The following is a 15,920-nucleotide window of genomic DNA, read 5'->3' as shown; positions in this document are numbered from 1 at the left end:
GTTATTAGGATGGATGCTGCTTGGGTCTGAAACTCTTGAATCAGGGAACAGAAGGAGAGAAAAACGTAGCTGAGATTTCCTCCGTTACTGAGTTGATCAACCCTTTGAACATCCCTGGTGACTCTTTGGTCATTAGTTTATTGATACACTTTTGGCAAAGGGGTTTGGAGCAAGAAACCAAAAGCTTCATACTGTAAAAAGTACATCTGTTACTTTTGGAATCGGATACATCACTGCTACAAGTTTTTTTTTTCTTTATCGTACATCACGGGACAGAGCCACAGTAATAACTGTATGGGTTATATGGCACCTTCAGGTGATGGACACTGGCACATCCTAAACAGGAAGATCAATTCCCCATATAACCCCTCCCCTTACCAGGAGTACCTCAATTTTTTCGCCAGTGTCTTAGGGTCACGAGTAAAGATGTGCTGTGCTGAGCTCCGTTGGAATATTCCTTACTGGGGCAAGCCATGCAACCGGAACCATTCAAAGTGTCTTTTCCAGGCCGAATTGAATGGTACCCAGGCCTCGTGTCCACAGAAATGAGGTTTTGCCTGTAACGCGTCTCTTTTTAGAGAGCTGGACCCCAGGACTTCAACACTTTACCCTATGGAGGAAAAATTTACTAAGATGTGGAGTATACCAGCAATTGACGCTGATATATCCTCTGTGAGTAAAAGTTTGACTTGTCCGGTTGACAATGCGCAAATGCTTAGGGATCCAACTGATAAAAAAATTGGAATTCCTGTTAAAAAACATATTCTCCCTGGCAGGTTCAGTGGCTCAACCTGCAATGGTGGCAATTGGGGTATGTCAGTCCTTGAGAGACCATTTGAAACAGGTACCCAAGGTGTTCCCTGAACAGCAGGCCCAGGAATTAGCTGAGCTGACAGCAGCTTTGTGCTTTGCAATTGACACAATCAGAGATTCTATTCTTCAAACCTCTCGACTTACGCTTGGGTTGGTACATATACGTAGAATCTTATGGTTAAAAAGTTGGTCAGCCGAAGCGTCATGCAAAAAGCTCCTGGCTGGTTTTCCTTTTCGCGGTTAAAAGCTGTTTGGGGAGGATTTGGACAAATATATCCAAAAAATATCAAGTGGGAAAAGAACCCTTATGCCAGTTAAGAAAGAGTAAACGTCCCTCATTTAAATGGGCTTTTTCTCTAGTGCCAGGGGCATCAGCCTCCAGGCAGTCGCGAGGGCCTCCACTGTCAGGTTCAAGAGGTATTCCTCAGGGTCAACCCCAGGGACAAAAGAAGTCCTGGGGGAGGAAACCCGCAAGACTAAACGCTAAAGCCTCTTTATGAAGGGGCGCCCCCGCTCGCTCGAGTGGGGGGAAGACTTCTGCAGTTCTCAAGGTCTGGCAGGAAGAATTCCGGAACAGATGGGTGGTCTCCACAATAGCTCTAGGTTACAAACTAGAGTTCCGAGAATTCCCGTCTCTTCGCTTCCTCAGGTGAAATGTCCCCAAAGATCCAGAGAAAAAGAAGTCTCTCTTTCTAGCGTTAGAGCGACTTTTGTCACAAAAGGTCATCATGGTGGTTCCTGTGGAAGAGCAGGGGTCAGGGTTTTATTCAAACCTTTTCACAATACCAAAACCAAATGGGGGTTTCAGGCCCATTCTAAATCTCAAAGATCTAAACCGGTTCCTGAAGATTCGCTCTTTTCGCATGCAATCAATCCGATCAGTAGTCTCCATCCTACAAGGGGGAGAGCTTCTGGCATCAATCGACATCAAGGTTGCATACCTGCATGTACCCATTTTCCCCGCTCACCAGAAGTATCTGCGTTTCAAAGTAGAAGGATTTCATTTTCAGTTTGTAGCCTTGCCTTTCGGTCTAGCTACTGCACCTCGGGTGTTTACAAAACTTCTGGCCCTTCCCCTGGCCAGATTAAGGACTCAAGGTATAACAATAATAGCATACCTGGACAACCTGCTCTTAAGAGACTAGTCGGTAGTCTGCTTGGACCAAAGCATGGTCACCACAGTCAACTACCTGGAATACCTAGGTTCGGTCATCAACCTAGAGAAATCTTCTTTAAAGCCAGTAAGAAGATTAGAGTACTTGGGTCTGGTCATAGATACAGCCTAGAAGAAGGTGGTTTTACCCCAGGCAAAGATCAGCATCATAAAGGAGCTGGTCCAAGGGGTCAGGGCAAAGAAGGGTCTTTCTATTCGCCTTTGTATGAGGTTGTTGGGGAAGATGGCGGCTTCATTCGAAGCAGTTCCCTATGCTCAGTTTCATCCGAGACTGCTGCAAAATAGTATCCTATCAACCGGGAACAAGACGATTCAGGCTCTAGATTTTACAATGCGTTTGTGGCCAAAAGTGCGCCAGAGCCTCAGTTGGTGGAGGATATCCGAGAATCTGCAGAAGGGGAAATCCTTCTTACCAGTTACCTGGAAGGTGGTAACAACAGATACCAGCCTTTCAGGTTGGGGAGCAGTCCTGGAAGAAGCGTCTATCCAAGGGAAATGGTCCAGAACTGAAAGGACCTTGCCCATCAACATTCTAGAAATTCGGGCAGCGCGTCTTGCCCTAAGGGCCTGGACATTTAGGTTGCAGAATTCTGTCAGGATTCAATCTGACGATGCCACAGCAGTGGCTTAGATCAATCACCAAGGGGGCATCAGAAGTCAGGCAGCCCAGGGAGAGGTAAACCATATCCTAACCTGGGCAGAAAAACATGTGCCGTGTATTTCAGCAATCTTCTTTTCAGGGGTAGAGAACGATTAAGCACACTACTTAAGTCGCCAGCAGTTGTTACCGGGGAAATGGTCCGACATCTTCCTGGCTATATGCCAAAGATGGGGGATCCCGGATGTAGATCGGTTTGCGTCCAGGTTCAACAACAAAGTCGACAACTTTGTGTCAAGAACAGGGGATCCACTCGTATGCGGAACAGATGCGTTGGTGACCCCGTGGGATCAGTTCTCACTGATTTATGCATTCCCTTCTATTCTGCTGCTAGTTCGACTTCTTCGCAGGATCAGGCAGGAAAGGAAGTCAGTAGTTCTTGTGGCCCAGAAGATCTTGGTATGCAGGAATAGTAAAGATGGTGGTAGGGACCCCAGGGCCCCTACCACCACGTCCAGACCTGCTATCGCAGGGACCAGTGTTCCATCCTACTTTCCAAAGCTAAATTTAACGGTTTGGCTATTGAAACCCACATTCTATAGAATCGTGGGCTTTCAGGCTCAGTGATACCTACCTTGATTAATGCAAGGAAGCCAGCTTCCAGAGTCATTTATTATAGAGTCTGGAAGGCATATGTTTCTTGGTGTGAATCCAGGGGTTGGCATCTTTGGAAGTATGTCATAGGTAAAATTCCTGCCTTTCAGCAAATGGGGCTGGAAATGAAAAACTGGCCTTGAGTACTATCAAGGGCCAAGTCTCGGCCTTATGAGTATTCTTTTATCTTTTCTTTGATCCAAAGCTTTATACAGGGGGTAACGCGGCTTAATCCACCAGTTGGGGCACCCCTGAATGCTTGGGACTTGAATTTAGTTCTGTCGGCATTACAGAAACAGCCTTTTGAGCCGATATGACATATTCCTTTGGTCCTTTTGATAAGGAAGCTAGTTTTTCTGGTAGCCATTTCTTCTGCAAGAAGGGTATCAGAGTTGGCGGCTCTTTCTTGTAAAGAGCCATATTTAATCGTTCACAAGGCTAGAGTAATATCGCGTCCTCATCCTAGCTTTCTGCCAAAGGTGGTTTCAGGTTTTCACCTAAACCAGCATATTGTTTTACCTTCATTTTTTCCAGAACCCTGTTTTAAGGAAGAAAAGTCACTACACTCTTTGGATGTAGTGAGAGCAGTCAAGATCTTTTTGAAGACGAATGCTCAGATTCGAAAAACAGATGTTTTGTTCGTGTTACCTGAAGGTCCTAAGAAAGGACAGGCAGCATCGAAATCCACTATTGCCAAATGGATTCAGCAGGTAATTATTCAAGCTTGTGGCTTGAAGAAGGTTCCACCTTTTCAGGTCAAAGCGCACTCCACCAGGACTGTTAGTGCTTCGTGGGCAGTGCATCACCAAGCCTCCATGGCTCAAATCTGCAAGGCCGCAACCTGGTCTTCAGTCCATATACATTCACCAGATTATATCAGGTGGATGTAAGAAGGCATGATATCGCCTTTGGGCGCAGTGTGCTGCAGGCAGCAGTATAGGTCCTCAGGTCTGATTGCACCCTACTTTTGTTTGTGTCCCCTCCCCTCAGGTGGCATTGCTCTGGGACATCCCATACAGTTATTACTGTGGCTCTGTGTCCCGTGATGTACGATAAAGAAAATAGGATTTTTATAACAGCTTACCTGTAAAATCCTTTTCTTGGACTACATCACGGGACACAGAGGTCCCTCTCCCCTCTTTCTGGTTACACGTGTATTGCTTTGCTACAAAACTGAGGTACCCCCGGTAAGGGGAGGGATTATATGGGGAATTGAAATTCCTGTTTAGGGCATGCCAGTGTCCATCACCTGAAGGTGCCATAGAACCCATACAGTTATTACTGTGGCTCTGTGTCCCATGATGTACTCCAAGAAAAGGATTTTACAGGTAAGCTGTTATAAAAATCCTATTTTTCCCCTCTTTTGGAGCCTTGGTCTAAACAGAAGACACAAAGGGAGCCAGATGCAAAGGCTATTAAAAAATAAAAACACCCCTTGCATCAGTAAGAAAAATATGAATGGGCAAAGACCACAGGAAGACCCTGCCATGCTTAGCATGATAAACATAGGTAGCAAAGACAGCATAACCCCAGAGCCTTCCTGTGTTGCAGAATCTGTAGGACCAGCGGGGGCTGCTGAATTCAAATTGGCTGAAGCAGACTGCCACTGTACATCCTAAAAAGATGTAAGATGTACTGTTCCAGGCTCTGGTCTCCTCCCCCATGGTGTTTCTACAGCATGCCTATGGAACCTGGTGTTCTGCAGACATTAATTGGCCCCACCACATATCCCATCTAATGACCTCTCCTGTTACAAATTCCTGGACCACCTTTTTGGAAGCGCCACAGCACCCCGGTCGGACAAGCCAGAATTTATGAACGGGCATCTATGGGCCTCACTGACCCAGGTCCAACAACAACCTAGGGCCACCGTGTGAGGGACAGTGACTGCATATAGGTAGTATGCATGGCAATAAAATGAAAAAAGAAAACACCTTGAGAAAACTTTGGAGGAAAGGATTGATTTCACTCCAAAGTTAGATTTACCCCTCTCTTTTTCCAATATAATTGAGGAGACTTGCTGAAAAACCTAAAGATCGAGTCACTATCTTTGTACAGAACTACTTTAGTAAAACAGGGAGGGATGTGTGATGTGGACACTTTCTATATTCAGTCAAGCACTGGATCCAGAAGAGCAACATCAGTGAAAAGGGACTGTCAGGGGCCAGCAATGGACACACATCTGCATTGCTAGATTAGTGATCCCACCATACCCATAAAAATGGCCATTTGGACCCCTGTGTAAGCCTGTTCTACAAACTCCCAGAGAGCAACCCCCACGTCTTGTCTTGTTGCTAGCATGCAAAAACGGTTGGTTCTTACTCCTCCCAGCATTACAATGGTTTGCAGATCCTAGCAACAAGGAAGATGTGGGGTTTTTTTTTTCTTTTTTTATCTGGGAGTTTTTTGGCCAGGCTTCTAGGACGGACCAAAAGACCTACAGGTAGGACAACAAAATAAATGCACATTTTAGAAAGCTGTAGTTTTTTTAAGGTCTAATGAGGCTCATTCACTGCATATGCTATGTTCTGGAAGAAAAATGGCATTTAAGGGATATACTGTATTTTAATTTAGAGAACTAAGGTGGTATAATACTTACTATGCTGGTGACAAGCAAAATCACTATTTTAAAATGTTTATACAGTCCCATATAAATGGCATCTCTGGGTTCTTGTAGCTATAATGGTCAGAAAATTAATGTAGCGAAGCTTGTATTCCACTCTATAAATGTAAAATATTATCATCATAAAGATAGAATGAAACAAAAGGAAAAATTATTGTGCCAAATGCTAGTTCACTCAGCAAGTGGAAAGCCATTGACACCTCAGCTTTTGCACTATATTTTGTAGCATTTTATAGCTGACCACCTAAGAAGCAAGCGCTGTAATGGTCAAAGATACACCATTTCAGGATCATAGGTATTTAATGCCATTTCTGTTCATACGTTCTATTTCCATTAGAGCAGAACAAGGTGTATCTGGCAGGTAATATTGTTTAAACTGGACCAGAATCTTTTGTATGACTTGGAAGTAAGCACTGCATTTTTTTTGCCCACAGCCTCAAATGAAACAGTGATCATATATCTTCTGCACACTGTGCGTGCTGCTTACTAAAGGGCAGCCAAAAAGCTGAAACTGTAGCCAATAAACAGGTCTTAAGACTTATTACCAAGGTCAAAGCACTCAAATTATTCTGCAGTATAAACAATTATTAAACCTCTTCTTTTTTTTTTTCAAAAAAGAAACACTTCTCGTTATTTATTAAAGCCATTGTTGTTAATTATTTCTTTCGGTGAAGTCTAGCACACCATAAAAATGAAGGCTTCTGCAAACTCCCTGGCAGGCCAAAGTCTAGTTTGTGCTGTTAAACTTGCACATCCAGCTTTCAGCGATTAATTCAGTGATAATTTATTGCTAAATAAACATATATACATTTTTTATTTAAAAACCCACAGCAGGTGTTAAAACTTACTTTTATCAAACCAAACTGTTAATTGTAATATCAGGAAACAGTCTTAATTCTGCTTTATATCAAATTCAGTGAAATGCAACAAATTCAGGGACATTTCATGAAATCAGGAAGGAAGGCGAGAAGTGTACATCTGATGCAATTCTTCAGCCCACTTTTCTGCATCTTCGTAACTTTCAGATCTGAGCTTCCACTCATTAGGAACTTGTACGTCTCCATGATAAGCACCTGCAATGGCTCCAGCCATGGTAGCTATTGTGTCAGTGTCTCCTCCTAGCAAGAAGCAGTAACCAAGAGTGCGTTGTAAAATATTGAATTCCTTGGGAAGGTCTTCCACTGGATCCATGCAGCGTAAGAATGAGTATATAGCAGTGGGAACAGATTCCAAAGCAGCAACTCCATTACCTTGAGGATACAGCAATAAACAGTTACGTTTTCAGCATTTACTGAATGAGAATCACGACTGCAGCTATATTCAAACATTTACTAAACAACTGTCTTCAGTGTAAAAAAAAAAAAAAAAAGTTGCCAGTTTTTTGTTTAAGTGTTAAAGTTTCCAGTACAGCACAACAAAAGGGGCAGACCTTCCATTTTGATGTTCAATGGAGAGATGAAACACAGGACACTGCTGTGATCTGACCTTTTCGCACTCTAGAGAGCATTCTCAGTATATAGGGATGGAGAATGCACTAGGAAACCAGTGACATTGACCCTGGCCCTAAGTGGATCTTCCAGTGGAATATACAGTATGCACTTCAAGGTGACCAGAAACAACGTCATAATGGTCATCAGGATGGAAACCAAAAGAGAATACATCCAATAGTTCCATACTTTAAACGCAAATGTATCATTTTATTTTGAGAAACCAAATTCAAAATCTGTGTTCACAATGCACACGGCATTAAAATATGACACATGCACTAGTCAGTGGTCTCACTGAACTGCCGATGATCCTATTTTTATTGAAAATATTAAAATGTGCAAAACCCTGCTCTTGCCCCTTTTGAATGGAACTAGGAATTATTCCAACCCTGCAACATGAGTGGTCTAAACAGAAAAATGTAAAAATTGCTTCATACTAGTGGGGATTAAAAAAAAAACAAAAAAACTAACAAATCCCCTTAAAGTGTAAGTAGTAGGCAAGTAAATTTTCGGTGGACAACGGTTTGACGTCAGATTTTCGTATGGTCAGTACACAAAAGTCAAAAGTACAAAACACACATGCTTGGAAACAATGCTCACTAAACACGAAATTAGCAGAAGGGGCCCAAAGGGTGGCGCTCAAGAGCTGAATTTCCTCGTAGTACGTCACTACATTCGTGTTTGTTGCACGATAATGGTGTACCTTTAGTATGCAAGACAAGATCCTGGCACACGCCCTTTTGACAAAAATCAGATGCTTGGTTGGCCAACAATCGTACCGTGTGTACGAGGCTTTACTCTGATGCCCTTAACTAAAATTTAGTGGAACCAATTGCCTTCAGGAGGTCACCTAATTAGTAAATAGAGTCCACCTGTGTGTAATTTAATCTCAGTACAAATACAGCTGTTCTGTGAAGCCGTCAGAGGTTTGTTAGAGAACCTTTGTAAACAAACAGAATCATGAAGGACAAGGAACACACCAGACAGGTCAGTGATAAGGTTGTGGAGAAGTTTAAAGTGGGGTTAGGTTATAAAAATATATATATATATATATATATATATATATATATATATATATATATATATATATATATATATATATATATATATATATATATATATATATATATATATATATATATATATATATATATATATATATATATATATCTCCCAAGCTTTGAACATCTCAGTGAGCACTGTTCAATCCATCACCTGAAAATGGAAAAAGAGTATGGCACAACTGCAAACCTACCAAGACATGGCCATCCACCTAAACTGACAGGCTGGACAAGGAGAGCAATAATCAGAGAAGCAGTCAAGGAGGCCCATAGTAATTGGAGGAGCTGCAGAGATCCACAGCTCAGGTGGGAGAGTGTGTCCACAGGACAACTATTAGTCGTGCACTCCACAAATCTGGCCTTTATGGAAGAGTGGCAAGAAGAAAGCTATTGTTGAAAGAAAGCCATAAGAAGTCCCGTTTGCAGTTTGCGAGAAGCCATGTGGGGGACACAGCAAACATGTGGAAGAAGGTGCTCTGGTCAGATGAGACCAAAATTGAACTATTTTGGCCTAAAAGCAAAACTTTGTATGTGGCAGAAAACTAACAGTGCACATCACCCTGAACACACCATGCCCACCGTGAAACATGGTGGTGGCAGCATCATGTTGTGGGAATGATTTTCTTCAGCAGGGACAGGGAAGCTGGTCAGAGTTGATAAGAAGATGGATGGAGCCAAATACAGGGCAATCTTAGAAGAAGACTGGGGCGGAGGTTCACCTTTCAGCGGGACAACAACCCTAAACATACAGCCAGAGCTACAAAGGAATGGTTTAGATCAAAGTATGTTCATGTGTTAGAATGTATATAGAAGAAAAAAAACGCACTTACAAATGACAAAAAAGAAAAAAGGTAAACAGCAGCGACTCTGCAAAATTGCTGTTCAGATGCTCTCCATCCAATCTGACAGAGCTTGAGCTTTTTCCAAAGAAGAATGGGCAAAAATTTTACTCTAGATGTGCAAAGCCGGTAAAGACATCCCCAAAAAGACTTGCAGCTGTAATTGCAGCGAAAGGTGGTTCTACAAAGTACTGACTCAGGGGGGCTGAATACAAATGTACGCCACACTTTTCACATATTTGTTTGTAAATATTTTGAAAACCAGTTATTTTCCTTCCACTTCACAATTATGTGCCACTTAGTGTTGGTCTGTCACATAAAATCCCAATAAAATGAATTTATGTTTTTGGATGTAACATGATAAAAACGTGAATATTTCAAGTGATATGAATACTTTTTCAAAGGCGCAGTATGTCCTGCCATTTTAGGACCTCAAGAAGTTAGATAGGTTTTCAGTACTTCAGGGCTGATCAAATTTTCACACACACCTAGTTTGTAGAATCTATAACTTTTCTACAGACTAAATAAGATACACTGATTTGGGTTATTTATGCTAAAGAAATGTAGCAGAATACATTTTGGCCTAAATTAATGAAGAAAGGTTATTTGTTTGCAAAAATGTTTTTGTTTACATAGCCCAAATTAAAAAAAACCCAGTGGTGACTAAACACCACCAAAAGAAAGCTCCATTTGTGTGAAAAAAATTATATAAATTTCATTTGAATACAGTGTTGCATGACCAAGTAATTGCCAGTTAAAGTAGTACAGTGCTGAATAGCAAAATATCCCATTGCCTGATCTTTTTTTCTAGTATATGAACCTATACAACTTACCCAGCTGATCCACCACATCCTCCCGTGACACACATCTTTTATCTAAAAATTCTTTAATCTTCTCTAGTCTCTTGCGGTATGGAAACTCACCCAGCTCCAATCTGAAATGATAAAAACATTTCTTATACAAGCAATGTAAAACGAGACATTGGATCAAAGAATCTTTAAATCTTTAACATTTCTCCCAAAAAAAATAAAAATAAATAAATTTACAAAGTATTTATAAAACACTATGTTCCATTTAATAAATCTACAAAAAGAAAAATCTACAAAAAGTGTGCATCTACTAAAAGTTCTGTATTCAATACATAGAATATCCCCCAAAACTAAAAGTATTAATATTGAAAGGATTGTTTATCATGGATGCAAGGTACATCTAGCACAGGGCTTCCCAGATCTGTGTTCTGCCAAAACCACCAATTCATGTCTTCCACACATCTTAGTAGGTAGTAGAGGTCGACCGATATATCGCCGATATTTGGCTTTTTTTACTTAATCGGCATCAGCCGATTGTGCTGATAAAAAAAGCCGATTATACCTTCAGCGGGACTTGCAAATGACTTCTGTAATAGAAGTCAATGCAAGTTTTCTGAAGTTTTCTACTCTCCTCCTCTGGGCAGCCTGCCAAGTCTGATAAGAAGATACATTGTATCTCGTTCAGGTTCTTTTATCAATAGACTGAACTCCGTGGAGAAGTTCTCAGTTTAACCATTTAAAGACTAAATCTTTTCTGACACTTGTTGCTTACAAGTAAAAATCCTGTATTTTCTGCTAGAAAATCACTTAGAACCCCCAAACATTATATATATTTTTTCTAGCAGAGACCCTAGGGAATAAAATAGCAGTTGTTGCAATATTTTATGTCACATGGAATTTGCGCAGCGGTCTTTCAAACGCAATTTTTTTTGAAAAAATACACTAATGAAATAAAAAAAAAAAAAAAAAAAAAAAAAGCAGTAAAGTTAGCCCATTTTTTTTCGTCCAAAAGTTTTGATTACCTGTTTTTGTGTATTTAATATTTAAGATAGTTATTTTTTTTTTCATCTAAATGATACATACAAGTGAACTGATTGGAGGTTTGTTTTGTTTAATAAATGTTTAAATATAAAAAATTTTCTGTAACACTTATTACTTAATGCTGCTTTCACACTGGAGCGGGCATGCGTTGACGGTAAAACGCTGTTAGTTTTAGTGGCGCTTTACCGTCATTTTAGCGGCGCTATTCGGCTGCTAGCGGGGTGCTTATAACCCAGCTAGCGGCCGAAGAAGGGGTTAAATGCGCCCCTGAAGCGCTGCTGCCGAAACGCTTTGCAGGCGCTTCGGCAGCGGTGCGCATTCATTTCAATGGGCAGGAGTGGTGGAGCAGCGGTATACACCGCTCCAAAGATGCCGCTTGCAGGACTTTTTTTTTTAACATCCTGCCAGCGCATCGCCTCAGTGTGAAAGCACTCGAGCTTTCACATAGACTGCAGGGGAGCCGTTTTACAGGCGCTATTTTTAGCCCAAAAGCGCCTGAAAAACGCCCCAGTGTGAAAGGGGTCTAACTGTTAGATTTTATGCGATGAAGGGAAAAAAAAAAAAAAAAGAAAAAAAAAAAAGAAGAAATCGGCCTAATATATCGGCCCAAAAAAATCGGCATCATATATCGGCCATCGGCCACCGCAATTTCTAAATATCGGCTTTGGCATCGGCCAGAGAAAAACCCATATCGGTCGACCTCTAGTAGGTAGTGTGACAGACTCACCCGGGACAGAGGCTTTTGGAGGGGACTGAATGCTAGCTTCTTGCCTACTGACTATGGGTCCTGGCTTTTAAGGGAACACTACTCTGAGGCGTATGCCTGGGGACCCCTGGAGTAATGTTACCTTGGATTCAAGTCCATGTTTCCCCAAGACACACAGACTCTGGGATCCATGTTAAGGGCCTATATGCCACATTTCCCACAAATACAGCTTCACACTGTGGGACTCATAGCAGATGCTGATCATCAGCAAGCCACCTGTCTGGGGTTGTCTGCTATAATGTGTTTATGCAAATAGGTCTAGTGTGCCTCCTAAGAGTCTTTCACCCATTGTTATTTGTGCTAATTAACTCAGCTATTGTCTGAAGATGTTCTGTGTTTATACTCATGATAATGTGTATTGGACCTTCTGAGCTTAGAGCCAGCAAGTCTGACCTGCAATGAGACATCTGAGTCATCCAGGTGGTTAATTAAGGATCCTCCGTGAAGGGATTAGCCATGAGTCAGCTGTACCTTGTTAGCTAAACCATTGTGTGAGGTTTTGGTTAATGTTAGATCCCTTTCACACTGAAGCAGTTTTTAGACATTTTAAGTGCTAGAAATAGCGCCTGTAAACCACCTGAAAACTGCCTCCCAAATGGGAAAGACCGAGTGGTTTCACACTGGGGCGGCGAGCTTGCGGGACATTAGAAAAAGTCCTGCAAGCAGCATCTTTGGGGCGGTTAGGGAGCACTGTATACAGCGCTCCCAAAACGCCCCGCGCTTCAGGAGCACCTAAAAAGTGATTCAGAAGCGCCGCAACACGGGAGTTTAATCCCTTCTTTGGGGTTAAAAGCACCCCGCTAGCGGCCGAAAAGCGCCGCTTAAACAATGGTGGATGAGAGAAGCGTGTGGGAGGATGAGAGAAGCAGACGATGACGTCTCTCTCCGATTTGATGACACTGGCAGGGGACGTTGCAAGTGACAATCCACATCTGGTGGCAGGCGACGTGCCAAGTGACAATCCACATCTGGTGGCACTGGCAGGCGAAATGGTAAGTGACAATCCACATCTGGTGGCAGGCGACATGGCAAGTGCCAATCCACATCTGGTGACACTGGCAGGAGACGTGGCAAGTAAAAAGCTGCATCTGGTGGCAGACAACGTGTCAAGTCACACGCTCAGGGATCTCACTGATTCCGCATTATGGTGAGTTGAACCATTTCATTGTATATTACAATGTAATAATAGACATAATGCTTCAATCACCCTGACACCATACAATGGTGCCGGGATGATTGAAGCGTCAACACCAGCCATTACCCTGACAAACTGCCCACGAAGAAAAAAAAAACAACAAAAAAAAACGCTTACTCCCCATCCCTGGGCCTTAGTGCAATTTTCTTCCATGCAGCCGGTCCCCAAAAGGTTGGGGACCGCTGCTTTGAAGGATAAGTTCACCTTTTGTACCAGGTTACATGTTACATCCATACACCTAGCTGTTGATCGCTTTAGGTATAGCCTTGTCAGACGCACCCATGATCTGCTGATCGTGGGTGCAATGCGTTACAGATCCCAAGCAAAAAAATAAACAAACGCTTTTTTTATTTTTATTTTTTATCAACAACAAAATGTGTATTTTTTTCCAAAAGTGAACTTATTTAAAAAGACCCTCAGAAAATATGGCTTTGCCTTAACATAAAGTGACCATCTTACAGAATGGTCACGTTAATATCTTACTAAATTACACAAGCATGAACCTAGTATTTAGGAGGTTGACTTACTCCACTGCATCACTTTTAGATTTCTCATCAGCTTCTATTTCATCCATGTGATCCAGGAGCTTACTGAGGAAGGAATCCCGACTCTCTCCCTGCAGAGCATAGTGCACTGCCAGTGCCTGCAGGACTGCCCCATTGTAACCCAAAGAGGAGGCATGTGTCAGTTTTCCACTGGTTTTGGCATACTGAAAAAAAAAAAAAAAAGTCATAAAAAATTCTGTCCATTTTTAAAAAAGGGTGTTGGCAATGGCAAACTGTATTTCTCTAAAGGCAAGTTTAGCTTAAAGTGTATTTAATCCCATGAAAAATAAATTATATATTGCAGCATACCAGTCCTTAGATGCGGCAGCTACCTTTATTTTCAATTAGAGGATTCTGACGACACTTTGTCCTAGGGTGACAGCACTCATTCACTGTACTGTATCTACAGAGAAGCAGCATGGTCACCCTAAGACAGGAATACAAAAAAAAAAAAAAAAACCTTCAATACATCTTTCCCATTAAATAGGCATGATGTGTTTTGTAGTCTGCAAAGATCGCTGTAAACAAATGTAACTGATGACAGCACAGCAAACAGAGAGCAGAGAAGTTTATCAGTTTTGAGATTTCTTGTAGGATCAAACAGGTACATTTTCGCACTTATTAAAACAGATAGATATAAAATTAAAAGCATTTTCTTTTAAACAAACCAAAAGTGAATAAGAGTTATTTTCCATACCAACTGCTTTTAAGCCCTGCATTTCACTGATGCCCTCTTACTTTGACAAAATACTGTGTGTGAAAATCCTGTAGGTCTGGAGGGTACTCATATGAATTACCTCAACATTTCAATATGTAAATTCATTGCACGACAACAAAGATGCCTTTTTCTACATGGTGTAGTAGAAACACTATATTCTAATTGCAAAGTATGAGTTGAATGGGTACAGAGGCATGTTCAATATAGCAAGTTGTCACACTTGGGGTTGTTTATTAAAAAGTTGTTTTATGTAGTTATCGGTTCACAGGTCATGGCAACGCATTTCGAAGGAAGGGCCTCCCCCTTCCTCAGGCCCGATAGTGAGTGTAGTAGGAATTGGCCTGGAACCGTTGGTCATGCACACCTTTTGTGCAATTTTTACTCCTGTGGCAGCGCATTGAAACAAATGGGCTGTCCGAAACACGACACAAAAATCACATGCATATTCACATCTGCATAGATGTGAACAAAGCCCAAGTTATGACAAAGTTATTCTCTAATCACTGTGCTCATAGCAGAAATTTAACTTTGCGCCAGTTCCTTAAACAGTATAAAGGTGGAAAAGCTTAAGTGGTGGTTAAAGACTACTCCCCTTTTTTGTATGCACCAAACTGACAGATAAGAGTACAATACCTGCCACAGACATCAGAGGGGAGGTAACTGCTTTTTGGATCCAAACTCGGCTGGTTCAGCAGCCGAATAAAGATTCACGTACGGCCGCTCCAGCTCGACAGAAATGGACCTAAGGAACGAATTCTGTTGAATGGACTTTTTGGGGAAAATTCTCTCAATTAGTGGCTGCAGCCATTGATAGGTGTATTCTGAGAGCAGAGAGTGCCCGTTATCTGAATACAATGGGGTTGATTTACTAAAACTGAAGAGCTCAAAATCTGATGCAGCTCTGAGAAATTAACAGCCATATTATCAGACACTCATGAAAAACTCTGTCGGGTTCGGCCACCTTGGATTGCCTACGCTCAGCCCCCTCAATTCGACAACACTTTTCTGTCACTTTAGTGATCCTCCATCATGGACCCCGTAGGACTCTTCTCTCCCCCCCCCCCCCCCTTCTCTCTGTGCTTTTCTTTTTCTGCCTCTACTTTTCCGCTCCTCCTGCTCTTATATTTCTGGTTATTTTATATGTTTATCTGGTCACCAGGGGCTGCCCTGGTTTGGCTGGTTACAATGTATGCAATTTCTTTTTTTTATCTTCTCTCTCTTTGCGTCTGTTTATAAAGCAAGCTCTCGGCTTAATATTATACGGTTCCTGTCTTTGTGCACCCAGCTGTGTGGTCAGACATTTCTGCAATAATTCCTGTGTTATGTCATGAACCCAGAATTGTCTTGACTATTTTCTTTTTTTTTTTCTTTGTTTTTTCCTTTTTACAGTTCTAAATATTGAGAGGCATTGAATCTTGATTATGTACATCTTTCCTGTTTGTACAAGAATATTCTATATTATAACTAATTGTTGGCTCTGTTTGACTGAACATTAATAAAACCTTTTGTAAAAGAAATCAATCAGCTTCCATTTTTTTTTTTCGGTCAAAGCTTTATTGAACAAGCTGAAGTTTCAAGCTGATTGGCTACCAAACAC

At 41.6% G+C, this 15,920-nt stretch overlaps 1 protein-coding gene across 2 annotated transcripts in view; it reads right to left on the bottom strand.

Moving 5' to 3' along the window:
- Window positions 1-6,630: 6,630 nt before the first annotated feature.
- ADPRS (ADP-ribosylserine hydrolase) overlaps window positions 6,631-15,920 on the bottom strand; it is a 23,855-nt gene continuing 14,565 nt past the window's right edge. For both annotated transcript variants that reach the window (XM_073615601.1, XM_073615600.1), the window contains exons 4-6: window positions 13,588-13,769; window positions 10,083-10,183; window positions 6,631-7,112 (exon numbers count right to left, since the gene is read on the bottom strand). In XM_073615601.1, coding sequence (XP_073471702.1) covers window positions 6,814-7,112; window positions 10,083-10,183; window positions 13,588-13,769 — 582 coding nt within the window. In that variant the 3' untranslated portion in view covers window positions 6,631-6,813. The remainder of the gene's footprint in view (window positions 7,113-10,082; window positions 10,184-13,587; window positions 13,770-15,920) is intronic.

The sequence above is a fragment of the Aquarana catesbeiana genome, linkage group LG02 (assembly GCF_042186555.1).
Source record: "Aquarana catesbeiana isolate 2022-GZ linkage group LG02, ASM4218655v1, whole genome shotgun sequence".
Taxonomy (NCBI): Eukaryota; Metazoa; Chordata; class Amphibia; order Anura; family Ranidae; genus Aquarana; species Aquarana catesbeiana.
The sequence above is the reverse complement of the archived record's forward strand: the minus strand, read 5'-3'. Positions and strand labels throughout refer to the sequence as shown.